Source organism: Zingiber officinale, chromosome 8A (assembly GCF_018446385.1).
Source record: "Zingiber officinale cultivar Zhangliang chromosome 8A, Zo_v1.1, whole genome shotgun sequence".
NCBI lineage: Eukaryota > Viridiplantae > Streptophyta > Magnoliopsida > Zingiberales > Zingiberaceae > Zingiber > Zingiber officinale.
Window position 1 is genome coordinate 4,267,738 of NC_056000.1, and position 12,400 is coordinate 4,280,137.

Here is a 12,400-nt window from a genome sequence, read left to right on the forward strand (position 1 = left end):
TGATGTTTTGCCAGATGAATTTCTTGACCATGTGCTCGGTTATCTTGGCCAATGGCTCAGCCTCCACGCACTTAGAGAAGTAATCTACTGCCACCAATAGAAACTTCCGTTGTCCGGTCGCCATAGGGAAGGGTCCTACGATGTCCATGCCCCACTGATCGAACAGGCAGGACACTGTGGACGCTTTCATTTTCTCCGTCGGCTTATGCGAGAAATTGTGGTACTTCTGACAGGAAAGACACGTTGCGACGGTCCGAGCGACGTCCTCATTCAGAGTTGGCCAGAAGTATCCATCCAGCAGGATCTTCCTAGCCAAAGATCGGCCACCCATATGACCTCCGCAAGATCCTTGGTGCACTTCCAGGAGAATGTACTCGCCGTCTTCCGAACTGACATACTTCAGCAGAGGTCGGGAGAACGCCTTTTTGTAAAGTTGGTCTCCGATGAGCGTGAACCGGCCAGCTCTCCTCCTCAGTAGATGGGTTTCCTCCCGATCGGGCGGCGTGGCGCCCGAGCGCAGAAACTCCGTGATCGTTGTTCTCCAATCGCTCGGGAATATGAGGTCATCCATCCGGTCCACGTGCGCTACCAAAGATACTTGCTCGATTGGTTGCTGGATGACGACCGACGATATTGAGCTTGCGAGTTTGGCTAACTCATCTGCCGCCTGGTTCTCCGCTCGGGGTATCTTTAGGACAACTACCTCGGTGAAGCCGGTCTTGAGTTTTTCAAAGGCTTCCGCGTATAATCTGAGTCTTGCATTGTTTATCTCAAAAGCGCTCATGAGTTGCTGAGCGGCAAGCTGGGAATCTGAGTGGATCACCACTCGACTGGCTCCAACATGTCGTGCGGCCTGCAATCCGGCTACGAGGGCTTCGTATTCTGCCTCATTATTTGTTGCCCGATAGTCCAGCCGGATGGATAAATGCATCCGCTCTCCCTGAGGCGAAAGTAGCATGATCCCCATTCCGCTTCCGAGCCGAGTGGACGATCCGTCCACATAGATTTTCCATGTAGCTTCGGGCTCGGGCTTTTGTACCTCGGTCACGAAATCTGCCAAGGACTGTGCTTTGATCGCCGAGCGGGGTTGGTATTGGATGTCAAATTCGCTTAGCTCCATCGTCCACTTGATGAGTCGTCCGGATGCTTCAGGGTTCAGGAGTACCCTTGCTAGCGGGTTATTCGTCATCACAATAATGGTGTGCGCTAAAAAGTAAGGGCGCAACCTCCGAGCGGCAAGGACCAAGGCGAAAGCCAACTTCTCGAGACCGGTGTAGCGAGACTCAACATCCTTTAAGATATGGCTTGAAAAGTACATTGGATGTTCCTCGCCGTTCGGCCTTACTAATGCTGAGCCCACAGCATGCTCAGTTGAAGATAAATAAATGCGGAGCAGCTCACCTACGGCTGGTTTCGCCAACACAGGTAAGGAATTCAGATAAGTCTTCAATTCCTCGAATGCCCGATCGCACTCCTCGTCCCATTGAAACTTGGTGGCTTTATGGAGAATCTTGAAAAATGGCAAGCTCCGGTCGGCGGTCTTAGAGATAAACCTTGACAGCGCCGTTATCCGACAGGTGAGACGTTGTACCTCTCAGAGATTTCTGGGAGGCGACATGTCCTGCAATGCCTTTATCTTGATGGGGTTCGCCTCTATGCCCCGCTCGGTCACAATGTAACCCAGGAAGCGCTCGCCTTTTGCTTCGATTAGGCACTTCTGAGGGTTAAGTTTGACGCCATATCTTCTCAATGTTTGGAAGGTCTCCTCCATGTCCGTGTAGAGATCGGCCGCTCGGAAGGACTTAATAAGTATGTCGTCCACGTACACTTCCAAGTTGCGTCCGATCTGCTCTCTGGAGACTTTGTTCATCAGACGCTGGTAGGTGACTCCTACGTTCTTCAGCCCGAACGACATTATATTGTAGCAGTAGGTGCCGTCCGCCGTAACGAAGCTGACCTTCTCCTAGTCCTCTCGGGCGAGCGTCACTTGATGGTAGCCTTGGTATGCATCCAGCATGCATATCAGCTCGCACCCAGCTGTGGAGTCCACCAGTTAATCGATCCGGGGCAGGGGTAGAAGTCCTTCGGGCATGCCTTGTTCAAGTCCCGAAAGTCGATGCAGACCCTCCACTTGTTGTCATGCTTGGAGACCATAACCACATTTGCAAGCCAACTCGGGAATTGTATTTCCCTTATGTGGTCGGCCTCTAGAAGCTTCTCTACCTCTGCCCGAATGATTACATTCTGCTCCGCGCTGAAGTCCCTCTTCCTTTGCTTCACCGGTCGAGCATCCGGCCGGACGTGAAGTTCATGTTGCACTACGCTTGGCGAGACCCCTGGCAGCTCATAGGTCGACCAAGCGAAGACGTCGCAGTTTCGCCGTAGGCATTTGATCAACTTCTCCTTCTGCTTCTCCTCCAGATCGGATGCTATGAAGGTGGTGGCCTCCGGTCGGGAAGAGTCAATCTGCACCTCCTCTTTTTCTTCATAAACCAAAGAAGGTGGTTTCTCGGTTATAGTATTTACCTCGACTCACGGCACTTTCTGAGTGGACTTGGATTCGGCTCGGACCATCTCCACATAGCATCTTCGAGCTGCCAGTTGGTCTCCCTGCACCTCTCCTACTTGATCTTCCACCGGGAACTTGATCTTCTAGCAGAAGGTAGAGACGACCGCCCGAAACTCGTTGAGCGCCGGTTGTCCCAAGATAACGTTGTACACCGAAGGAGCATCAACCACAATGAAGCTTGTGGTCCTCGTCCTTCTGAGCGACTCTTCTCCCAGCGATATAGCCAGCCGGACTTGGCCGACCGGCAAGACTTCGTTTCTCGTGAATCCGTAGAGGGGGGTCGTCATTGGCAGCAGTTCAGCTCGGTCGATTTGCAGTTGGTCGAAGGTCTTCTTGAATATTATGTTGACCGAGCTGCATGTGTCAATGAAAATGCGGTGAATAGTATAATTGGCTATTATCGCTCGAATGATCAGGGCGTCATCGTGAGGGACTTCAACTTCTTCGAGGTCCCTGGGCCCGAAGCTGATCTCGGGTTCCCTTGCCCTTTCCTGGCTACAGCCTACCGCGTGGATCCTCAGCTGTCTTGCGTGTGCCTTTCTGACTCTATTGGAATCTCCGCCGGTCGGGCCTCCGACGATGATGTTGATCTCTCCCCGAGATGCGTTGCCCTTATTTTCCTCCTTCCGAGCGGAAGGTCGAGGTCGTTCGTGTGATGCCCGATTGTGAGCTCCGGGCTACTGACGATGCTGCCGCTCGGGGGATCTTCTATCTATCCTTTGAACGCCGTTGTCGATGTTGCCGATCTGGTGAAGGCGATCGATGGCGGTAACTCCTCGGTGCGGGATGAGCGATGGGGGGGGAGGCTCCGACAATCGCGGGTATTGTGAGTAGCCGACTGATGGAGTGAACAAAACATCGGGGTCCATACCTTCCCCCTAGGCTTGGGCCGATCAACCACAACTTGCTAGACGGCGTGCGACCGAGTGTGCTGATGAGGACGGGTGGCTTCGGCTCGCGGTCCTCTGGGTGGCTGGTGACTGTTGGGCTGCTTCCGCTAGACGGAAGCTGGTTGGTCACTCAGGGCTTCTTTTCTTCTCGCCGCCTGGGCTTCCTCCACATTGATGTATTCGTTGGCAATGTGCAGCATGTGGTCGTAGTCCCGGGGCGGCTTCCGGATGAGCGAGCAGAAGAAGTCACCATCCACGAGCCCTTGCGTGAACGCGTTCATCATTGTTTCTGAGGTGACCGTTGGAATGTCCATGACCACCTAGTTGAAGCGCTGAATGTATGCTCGGAGCGGCTTTCTCACGCCTTGCTTGATGGCAAACAGGTTGACGCTTGTCTTCTGGTGACGCCTGCTGCTTGCAAAATGATGGAGGAACGTCGTTCGGAATTCCTTGAAACTTGTGATGGATCCATCCGGCAGTCTTCGAAACCACCGATGCGCCGATCCCGACAGCGTGGTGAGGAACACCCGGCACTTCACACCATCTGTGTATTGATGCAGAGTGGCAGTGCTGTCGAACTTACCCAGGTGGTCGTCTGGGTCGGTTGTCCCGTTGTACTCCCCGATCACAGGGGACACATAATGCTTTGGCAGCGGATCGCGAAGAATGGTGTCTGAAAACTATCGGTTGATCCGCTCGGGTGTCGCGTCCGTTCGGGGCGCCTTTCCTTTTCTGACATCCCGGACGGGTGCTTCGTCCGATGAAGATCCCTTGTCTTGATTAGCTTGCGCCACCTCCGAGGGCGTCTGGAACAGAGCTCGATGAAAAGGTATCGGGGCGGGCGGCGCCCTCATCTGAGTGCCAGCCGGCCCCTTGTTTTGCCCCCATATTGAGAGCTGCTCCTGCCTGTCTTTGGGTGGCGCTCGACCCCCCGAGGCTGATCTCGCCTGCTGCGCTGCCCGCTCGGTCTGAGCTTTCTGCTGCTGTTCCACGATTTTTGCTGCTCGCACTTGGACGAGTACTTCGAGCTCTTCGGGAGAGAGCGTTACCAGAAGTTGACGTCCAGCTTCTTCCATCTTCTCGACTCGGATTCAGGTGCGTTCCCACAGACGGCGCCAATTTGATCCTGTCCGAGCCCTGAGTTGACGGACGCTGGGGACGTTGCACGCTCCGCTGTCTCCGACTAGTGGTGTAGCTCTCCGTCGAACCTGCAAAGAAGCCGAGCCGGGAGGGGTTTCCCAGCGACGACCCTCCGACGCTCAAGTCAGGCAACGAGAGAGGCAGCGTAATGTGGCTACAGTAAAGAGTTGCGCATACCTTCGTCGACGTCTGAGGCTCCTTATATAGGACCCCAGGGAAACGCGGGCACACTTCCCAATGCGTGCACGCTTCCCCAAACATACCTTAACGAGTCTGTGTCAGAAAAGTACCTTTGGCGCCATTCCGCAATCGTCCGAGCATATCCCAGATGTGACGGTGGAAGCTTCCACCGTATGATCCTGTGTACGACTCGGGCGCCAACTCTGTTGCTTGTCGGCGGCAGGTGTCTCGAGGATGATGTTATCCCCTTTCTCCTTTTTTTCTCTTGCGTTCCCTGTCTGTTCCAGGGCCGAGCGGGTCGGTCGCTCGGTAGGCATATCACTCCTGCATCGGTCATATGCTCGGATGAGACTGCTTCTGCCTGTGTTGCCTTGTGCACCGGCCGAACGGACAACCCGCTCGGCCCATGAAACCTTTTTACCTTGAGCATCGGAAACCCGACCCCTAGTCGAGTTGTCTTTCATTCGGCTCGGGGGGATTCGCCCGGTCGGTCGGCCTGCTTCGCCCGGTCGGCCGGGTCTCAGGGTTGAATCTCTTGACTTTTGACCTCCACGTGCCGTTGACCTTCTGCCAACGAGGGTCCCTCCCCCTTACCACCGGATCATTATCCATATGTTCTGCTGATAAAAAAAAGAGAAGAGAGAGAAATATAGTGAAGAAAAGAAAACGGTAGAAAAAGTCAAATTATCAGGAGGATAAAATAAGAAATGCACTAAAAAAAATGTATTCTTTGATAAATAACGTACATCTTTTGATAAATTTAGATATCTACCTACGCCTTTTGATAAATTATCAAAAAAAAACAAATAAAAATAAGAGAGAGGATCTGAACTCATATATCGGGCTACTGCGGCCCATTATAACGACAAACATTAGAAATCCGACTCTCAGTGTTTTTACCCTTCAAAGCAGCTATATCACGATGCCTTCTGCGATCTCTTCATATTGGGCCGTTTCTTGCTCGCGCAGTTGGCACCTGGCGTACGGAGATGACGAACGGCGAAGGCGGACGGCGATAGCACTCTTCACTCAAGAAGTCGTCTTGATAACAATCCGATAAAAAGAAGCCCTTCTTCTCCATCTTCGTACCCCATTCGTTCTCCGACGACATTTTGAAGCATCGAGAAACCCTAGACTGAGAAGCTGACGACAAAAAATTTCCACCGCTTTTCATACTCCGCACGAGCCGCGCCGAGCCGACCCTTCCCCTCCCTCGCTCTTCTCTCTCGGGTCGGCTGCGTGGCTCCGCCTGCTTCCGCAACGCACCGCACCGTCCCACTCCTAGAGCCAGTGCCGCCGCCGCACGCAGGCATTGTCGTCGCCTTCTGTCCCTCCATCTCCGGCAACCCCCTTCCGCGCCTCTTTCCGGCAGCGACCGAGCAAGAGCCAGTTCGGACCCCTTTTCACAGCAGCGAACCCCTTTAGCAGTTGTGAGAAGCCATTGCTTCTAGCTTCTGTACCTATTCCTGCGTCCAGAACCTTGTTGCAGTCAGCATAAGGTGTACGCCCCATGATCGTTTAGTCTTTCTAACTATTTTTTTTTCCTTCTAATTATGGGTTTATGTTTACTAGATTGAATCTCGGAGCAATGAAGCTGGCCAATTGAGATAGATTCTTACTCCCTTTTTTGGGGCGGGCAATCTCTCTGAGAGTTGCGCATTGTAGTCAATTGGAGTTTTTAACAGTCACTATAGGTCTTTGTGCTCTTATTTTTGGGTCTTATTTTTGGGTCATCGTATGTTGCCCAGGGCATAAGGGGCATGATGGCGCGATATCTTGCTCACCATGCTTATTGCAGCAAGGTTCCAAACTCAGATGGTGGCAACTAATGAGGGTTGTGGTTTGCGCAAGACTTAATCCAGTTCCTTATGGCATGACCTGTTGACATCCATGCGCCACCTGTGCCTACGCTCTAAGGCAGTGTTTTCCACATTAACCCAATCCTTTTCTGCTAAGACTCCCATAGAAATATATATGACGTGAGCAAATCTAAAGTACAATGGTGTTTATGTTATTCATGGCTGTAACCAATTCTCCACGAGGTAAAAGATTATATGACTAGTTAGAAACAAAAATAAATAGGAATGTAGTTCCAATAAAGGGAACCTAGGTGCCATGTTTTTCTCCAATTCTGGTTTTTTTCTCAAGTCTCGAATAAATTCAAGGATATATTTCAAGAAATTGGGAATACAAGCTACGCACCCTTGTTCTGTGTTGATTGGATTGAGTTTGGTGTTTGGATGTGTAGATGAGGTTGATGATACCAAGATGGACAATTTGTTGCAGTGACTATAAGTCAAAATTAGTGATATTGTAGGAATCACATTAGTTGACTATTTCCTTGGAATAAGTGAATGAAACTATGATGGGCATCAGCAGTAATGTTTTGAAGATTTAAAAGATTGAGATGGATTGTTGATTGTACAATTTTATCTAAGATTTGTAGAATTCTAAGATGTTGATTGTGAGTTTTGGTGTGGAGAAGGTGCAAGGGGTAAAGAGATCTTAGAATTTAATAGAAATTGATTTAGTATTATTGGTGTTATATACTGCTTCATAGTGACATTGGAGGAATAAGATCCATTTAATCTTTCCCTAACTAGTTGGGAGAAACATGGATTGTAGAATAGTGTATTTTTCTGATATTCTATTATGATATTTCCATGGTAGTAATTCATCTTTGATAACAATGTTCTGGTTACGGTAATGTTCTATTGCAGTCCTCTTCTCTGCAACAAAGGAACATTGGAGCTGCTTAAATCATCTATTTGTGGTCATCTTTCAATAAACAAGTTCCTAACAATTGAGACGGTAACTATATATTAATTTATTGCCTGATTTCATGCACATTCATTTGTTATATATATATATATTTGTATATTTTAATACCCTGACGGTTTTACTCATTTACTTAGAGAATGGCTGTGTCAACAGCACATTGTTCGCAACATAACACAATTGAATATGAGATGGCTATGGAAATGGAGTCTTAGTGAAGAATTATGAGGCAGGAGTTTGAAAATTTTGCACAAGGTAATCTTAAATTATGCCTAGCAACTGAATTTAGTTTTGTTATTACTAATCGCTGTGGCTGATTAGACTGTCCATTATTTATAGGAACAAGCTGATAAATTGAAGTGAAGACGAGATTCAAAGGCAAATGAAATGGCTATTAAACCTCTGTCTCTTATTGATATTTCCTAGTTTGGGTTTTCTCAGTATCGTGTGCTGTTCAAAAAGTTGAAGGCGTGTTTATTGCTCAGGGCATGGCTGGAGCCTAAGAGCAAGGCACACTCAAATCAAGGAAACGATGCTATGCAGTAGAAAGATGGGAAACAAAAAAGTAAACAAGAGCCCAATAAACTAATTGTCTAATATGAAAGAGTAAGACTCTTATACACACGTCTATGGATGTGAGTGGGATTCAAAAGATTGTTAATGGTGACACTAACACTCGTTATACACACAGTCATTTCGACTTCTTGGTATTGATGTTAACATTTTATATTTTGTTGATGTATCTGCATGTCCTTATCTCTACCTAATGCCAAGTAATTAAACACTCAAACCCACTCGAATCTGTTCCTATTTCTTAGGTCTGACATATTAATTAGATTAGACTTGGACACACCCTACGTCTACACGTATATATATTATGTTCCTGTCGCTATAGTAGTACAGCATCATGCAAGTTCCATCAAACTAGCATAACAAGGACAACCATTGAGATTCAATTAAGTTAACTTGTTAGTAATTAGTGGATTAACTCTTGGCAGATGTAACTCAGATTCTGTGTCTTGCAGAAAGATAATAATAAGGAAAAGAAAGGAGAATAAATTCCACCTCCTTAATAGCTCATCATCGACGCATGCATGCAGAACCATGCATGCACGTTGACTTCAGTCATGCTTTTCCATTGGATATTGTTGTTTTCAGAATGATGCCGTATCTATTTGACTTGGAATTAAGTTGCTATATGATTACAGTATATCTTTGCGTATTCTTCAATACTCTTTTCTTCTTTTTTTTTTTTTTTAATTTTCAAAGTTGAAGGGGAGAAATACTAATATCTTATAACTAATTAAGGAAGTAAAAAAATAACATTTCAAAAAAAAAAAAAAAGCTAAAATATAAAATTCAGAAAAGGTTGCCAAGATATTGACAAACTTTTCCAAGAATTAAATCCTTAGTAGTGCAGGTAAACCCCCTTTCTATCCTCCACCCTAATTGCTCGGACCAATTGGCATGCCTAACCTGATTGAATCGGACCGCTTGAATTGATGCAGTCGACCAAACTGTTTGAACTGCTTATATTGATCACTTATAAGATCTATTAGACCATTTAGTCTGGCAAACCAATTAGGGATGTAAATGAGTTAAGTCATCAAATTTTATGATGTTCAAACTTATTTAATAAGATAATAGAGTTTAAAATGAATTAAATGGTTACTCAAGCTTAATTTGATTTTTTTTATGAGTTTGAGTTGCATGTTTAGATGTTACCAAGCTCTTAAGGTTATTTGATTGTTTGAAATTTTTATACTTTTATAATTAGTTATTGAGTTTGATAATATAATTTCTTTATTCATTTTAAAATATTTATTTATTTATTATGTTGATAAAAGCTTATTGATGAAGCTATTCTCCAATCTTGTTGGTGAACAATCTCTTTTATGAATATCAATGGGCTGAAAACATGTGTTTCAATATATTTATTTTCGTTTAATTGATAACCGTTGTTGAAGCAGAAGAATTCAAGCTAGGAATCATATTTTTGTCCCAATGCAGTGATAGGACTGCTCGATCACGAAAGAATGCATATATCAGTGACGACCTCAAGGCACAATTGTCGGGCACTGCTCCCTCCAATTGATTAAACGCAATCAGTAGGTGACGAGATCATGATATACTTGATAGGAAAAAAAAAACGAAAAGAAAAGAAAAATAGCTAGCAATATGAACGGAATGGAATTGTTTGATGCAGCTGGTTCCAACTCCACTGTCTCACGAGCATCGATTCCAGGCCACTACATCGCCTCATTGGCTGAAAGGCGAGAGAGCTGCACGTACGGTGTGCGCAGAGATTCTCCAATCCGCCGCGGAAAAAAGCTTCCCTCCTTTTTATACTAATTATGGCACGAAAGAACAGCTCCAGAGCACGCACCACTGTGCTCAGATGCCCTTCTTAATCGCTTCGCCTGCATGCCTTCTCCTACCTATAAATAGAGGTCAATCCATCCCATCGTAGTTGCACCACCAGTTACTCATCAACAATTCATCGCCATCAGAAATAATGTATCACGGAAGCAGTTCGTATTCTTCTGGTGAGCTTCTTAATTCTGTTCTATATATACAAGCGTTTCTATGGTTTCTGAACACGATTAAGTTTGGTCACGTACAGGTAGGACTGCGCCGAGGAGACCAGTCGAGTATGGCAGGACCTACGTGGTTAGGCCAAAGGGGAGGCACCAGGCCACCATTGTGTGGCTTCACGGTTTGGGCGACAATGGATTAAGGTCAGACTTAAATCTCTGTCCAAATCTTGTTCTGTTTGCCTCTTGAGAATTCTTAGCTTCCGAGTGTTTCTTTTAATTGATTTCGCTGCTAAGCAACCGATTTAGATGGTTGTCGTTGTTGCAGGGAATATTAGCACTTTTTAACCTCTGTCCGTCTTGTCCATGGAAAATTCCCACACTAGACAAAAGCAAGTGGGGGAAAAAGAACACACAGAGAGAGAGAGAGAGAGAGAGAGAGAGAGAGAGAGAAGCTAATATACCTAAATCTTGTCGTTCCAAATAAACGATTTGTTTGGGGGTTTGCTAGCTTAGTGACGAGCACAAAGAGAAACAGAACATGTTTTTGTCAGTGGACCAGAACAAGCAACTGTTTTTGTTTATTTCATTAGTGAAACCAAAGAGAATAAAGAATAAATTTAGCCATATATATATATAAGCACATTAGATATTCCTTAACATAGTTTATTCTATTAACATTTTTTTTTTCTTGAGCAGTTGGTCCCAGCTTCTGGAGTCCCTTCCTCTGCCAAATGTAAGTGCAGTTGCTAACTTCATCTTCGGCAATTGCATTTAGACATGCCACGAAAGGATTTAACTTTGGAATTGTACTTGTCATGTAGATTAAGTGGATATGTCCAACTGCTCCTACCCGACCTATGGCCATGCTCGGTGGATTTCCCTGCACAGCATGTCTGAATTCTGGTTTATGAAGTAGTTCTGTTGTAGTATGTTATATAGACGTTTTTGGAGGAAATGGTATAGACCATGTTTTCTTTTTTGTGGTTTCTGATAGGGTTTGACGTTGTGGAAATCAAGGAGGATGGCCCTGATGATGTTGATGGACTGGATGCTTCAGCGGCACACATTGCAAATCTACTGTCTTCTGAGCCATCTGACGGTGCTTTATTTGTTTTTTACTCTCTTTTTTTTCGTGTTTTTTTTTAAATTTCTATGATATAAATTTAGCTGAGTATTTGCTTGGATTCATCCAGTGAAACTTGGGATTGGTGGGTTTAGTATGGGCGCTGCTACCGCCTTGCACTCAGCTGCTTGCTTTGCGTATGGCAAGTATGGAAATGGCAGCCCGTACCCCATAAACGTCAGTGTAATTGTCAGTCTCAGTGGCTGGCTTCCATGTTCCAGGTCTGTAAACTCTGTTTTATTCAGAATTGCAACGTCAGGAAAATCATTACGTTTCTGATATATATGAACCCAAAAATTAGGACTCTGAAAACGAAGGTTGAAAGTTCACAAGATGCTGCGAGGAGGGCTGCCTCCATGCCTCTCTTGCTCTGCCATGGGAGAGGTACGGATCATGAGTTAATAAAAGGAGAAGGGGATAAGATTTCCACACACAATTTTGATGAAGCATAATTTCAAATTAGTGTTCGAAATGCAGGGGACGGAGTAGTACCTTACAAGCTTGGGGAAAGGTCGGCAGAGATTCTTAGGATCTCCGGGTTTAGAAATTTCATCTTCAAGACCTTTAATACGTATGCTTTATTATTTCCTTCATTAATATATCTGCAGTTTGAAGAATAAATTAATTGATTATTTAAAAAAAAAACAAAAAACAAACTCACTCTGAGAGGTGGAATTTGTCAGGCTCGAACATTACACAGTACCTGAAGAAATGGATGATGTCTGCAAGTGGCTTACAGCGAGGCTACGGCTTGATGGGCCTCGCACTTAAATAGGAGACATGGATTATAAGCAGACATCTTATTCTATGCAATGAATGGTTTTGTTATATTCTTAGCGAGTCTTGGAGCAGTTGCAGTTGAGTGTGTACAGTGTACCTCTTATCGGTAGATTCTTCTTTTTAATTTTGTTGGTTTGGCAGTGTTTAATGGATACGTGAGTTTGTGTACGTACATCTTTTGTTCACAAGTGAATGGTTCTATTATTTTTCTAAATATTAAGGGTGTGATGACTACCAAATCCCAAACTACATGCAGTTTGTTCTTCCATGCTATTAATATATGTGCCTACAGGTCGATGCAAAATCAGAACTTGTAACTCAGTAAACTAATAATTATTAAAGAACTATTAATTGAGATAAATATTCAAAGTTCTATCAAGAGATTTTCAAATATCCTTTACTA

At 45.4% G+C, this 12,400-nt stretch overlaps 1 protein-coding gene and 1 long non-coding RNA gene across 5 annotated transcripts; both read left to right on the plus strand.

Moving 5' to 3' along the window:
* The first annotated feature begins 5,666 nt into the window (after positions 1 to 5,666).
* On the plus strand, positions 5,667 to 8,260 carry LOC122012019. Of its 3 annotated transcripts, none has more exons than XR_006120087.1 (4): positions 5,667 to 6,430; positions 6,528 to 7,590; positions 7,695 to 7,812; positions 7,897 to 8,260. It is a non-coding gene; the product is annotated as an uncharacterized LOC122012019 (long non-coding RNA). The 3 variants fall into 3 exon arrangements; XR_006120086.1 differs by having other exon boundaries at positions 5,667 to 6,278; positions 6,352 to 7,590; XR_006120085.1 differs by having other exon boundaries at positions 5,687 to 7,590.
* Positions 8,261 to 9,789: 1,529 nt separating this feature from the next.
* On the plus strand, positions 9,790 to 12,169 carry LOC122012018 (acyl-protein thioesterase 2-like). 2 transcript variants are annotated; one of them, XM_042568467.1, is made up of 9 exons: positions 9,790 to 10,103; positions 10,181 to 10,295; positions 10,791 to 10,827; positions 10,916 to 10,997; positions 11,089 to 11,193; positions 11,288 to 11,438; positions 11,519 to 11,601; positions 11,695 to 11,788; positions 11,901 to 12,169. In XM_042568467.1, exons 1-9 carry the CDS (start codon positions 10,073 to 10,075, stop codon positions 11,986 to 11,988), a joined length of 786 nt encoding a protein of 261 aa, XP_042424401.1. In that variant the 5' UTR covers positions 9,790 to 10,072; the 3' UTR covers positions 11,989 to 12,169. The 2 variants fall into 2 exon arrangements, with proteins under 2 accessions (XP_042424401.1, XP_042424402.1); XM_042568468.1 differs by having other exon boundaries at positions 9,796 to 10,103; positions 10,916 to 10,985.
* The last annotated feature ends 231 nt before the right edge of the window (positions 12,170 to 12,400 follow it).

What these genes read in the sequence shown, in the direction of transcription:
- LOC122012018 (XM_042568467.1), top strand. Translation starts at nt 10,073, where the DNA reads ATGTATCACGGAAGCAGTTCGTATTCTTCTG. An exon ending in TTGGGCGACAATGGATTAAG is followed by an intron (nt 10,296 to 10,790) that starts GTCAGACTTAAA and finishes TTTCTTGAGCAG; the next exon opens with TTGGTCCCAGCTTCTGGAGT. An exon ending in AGTCCCTTCCTCTGCCAAAT is followed by an intron (nt 10,828 to 10,915) that starts GTAAGTGCAGTT and finishes CTTGTCATGTAG; the next exon opens with ATTAAGTGGATATGTCCAAC.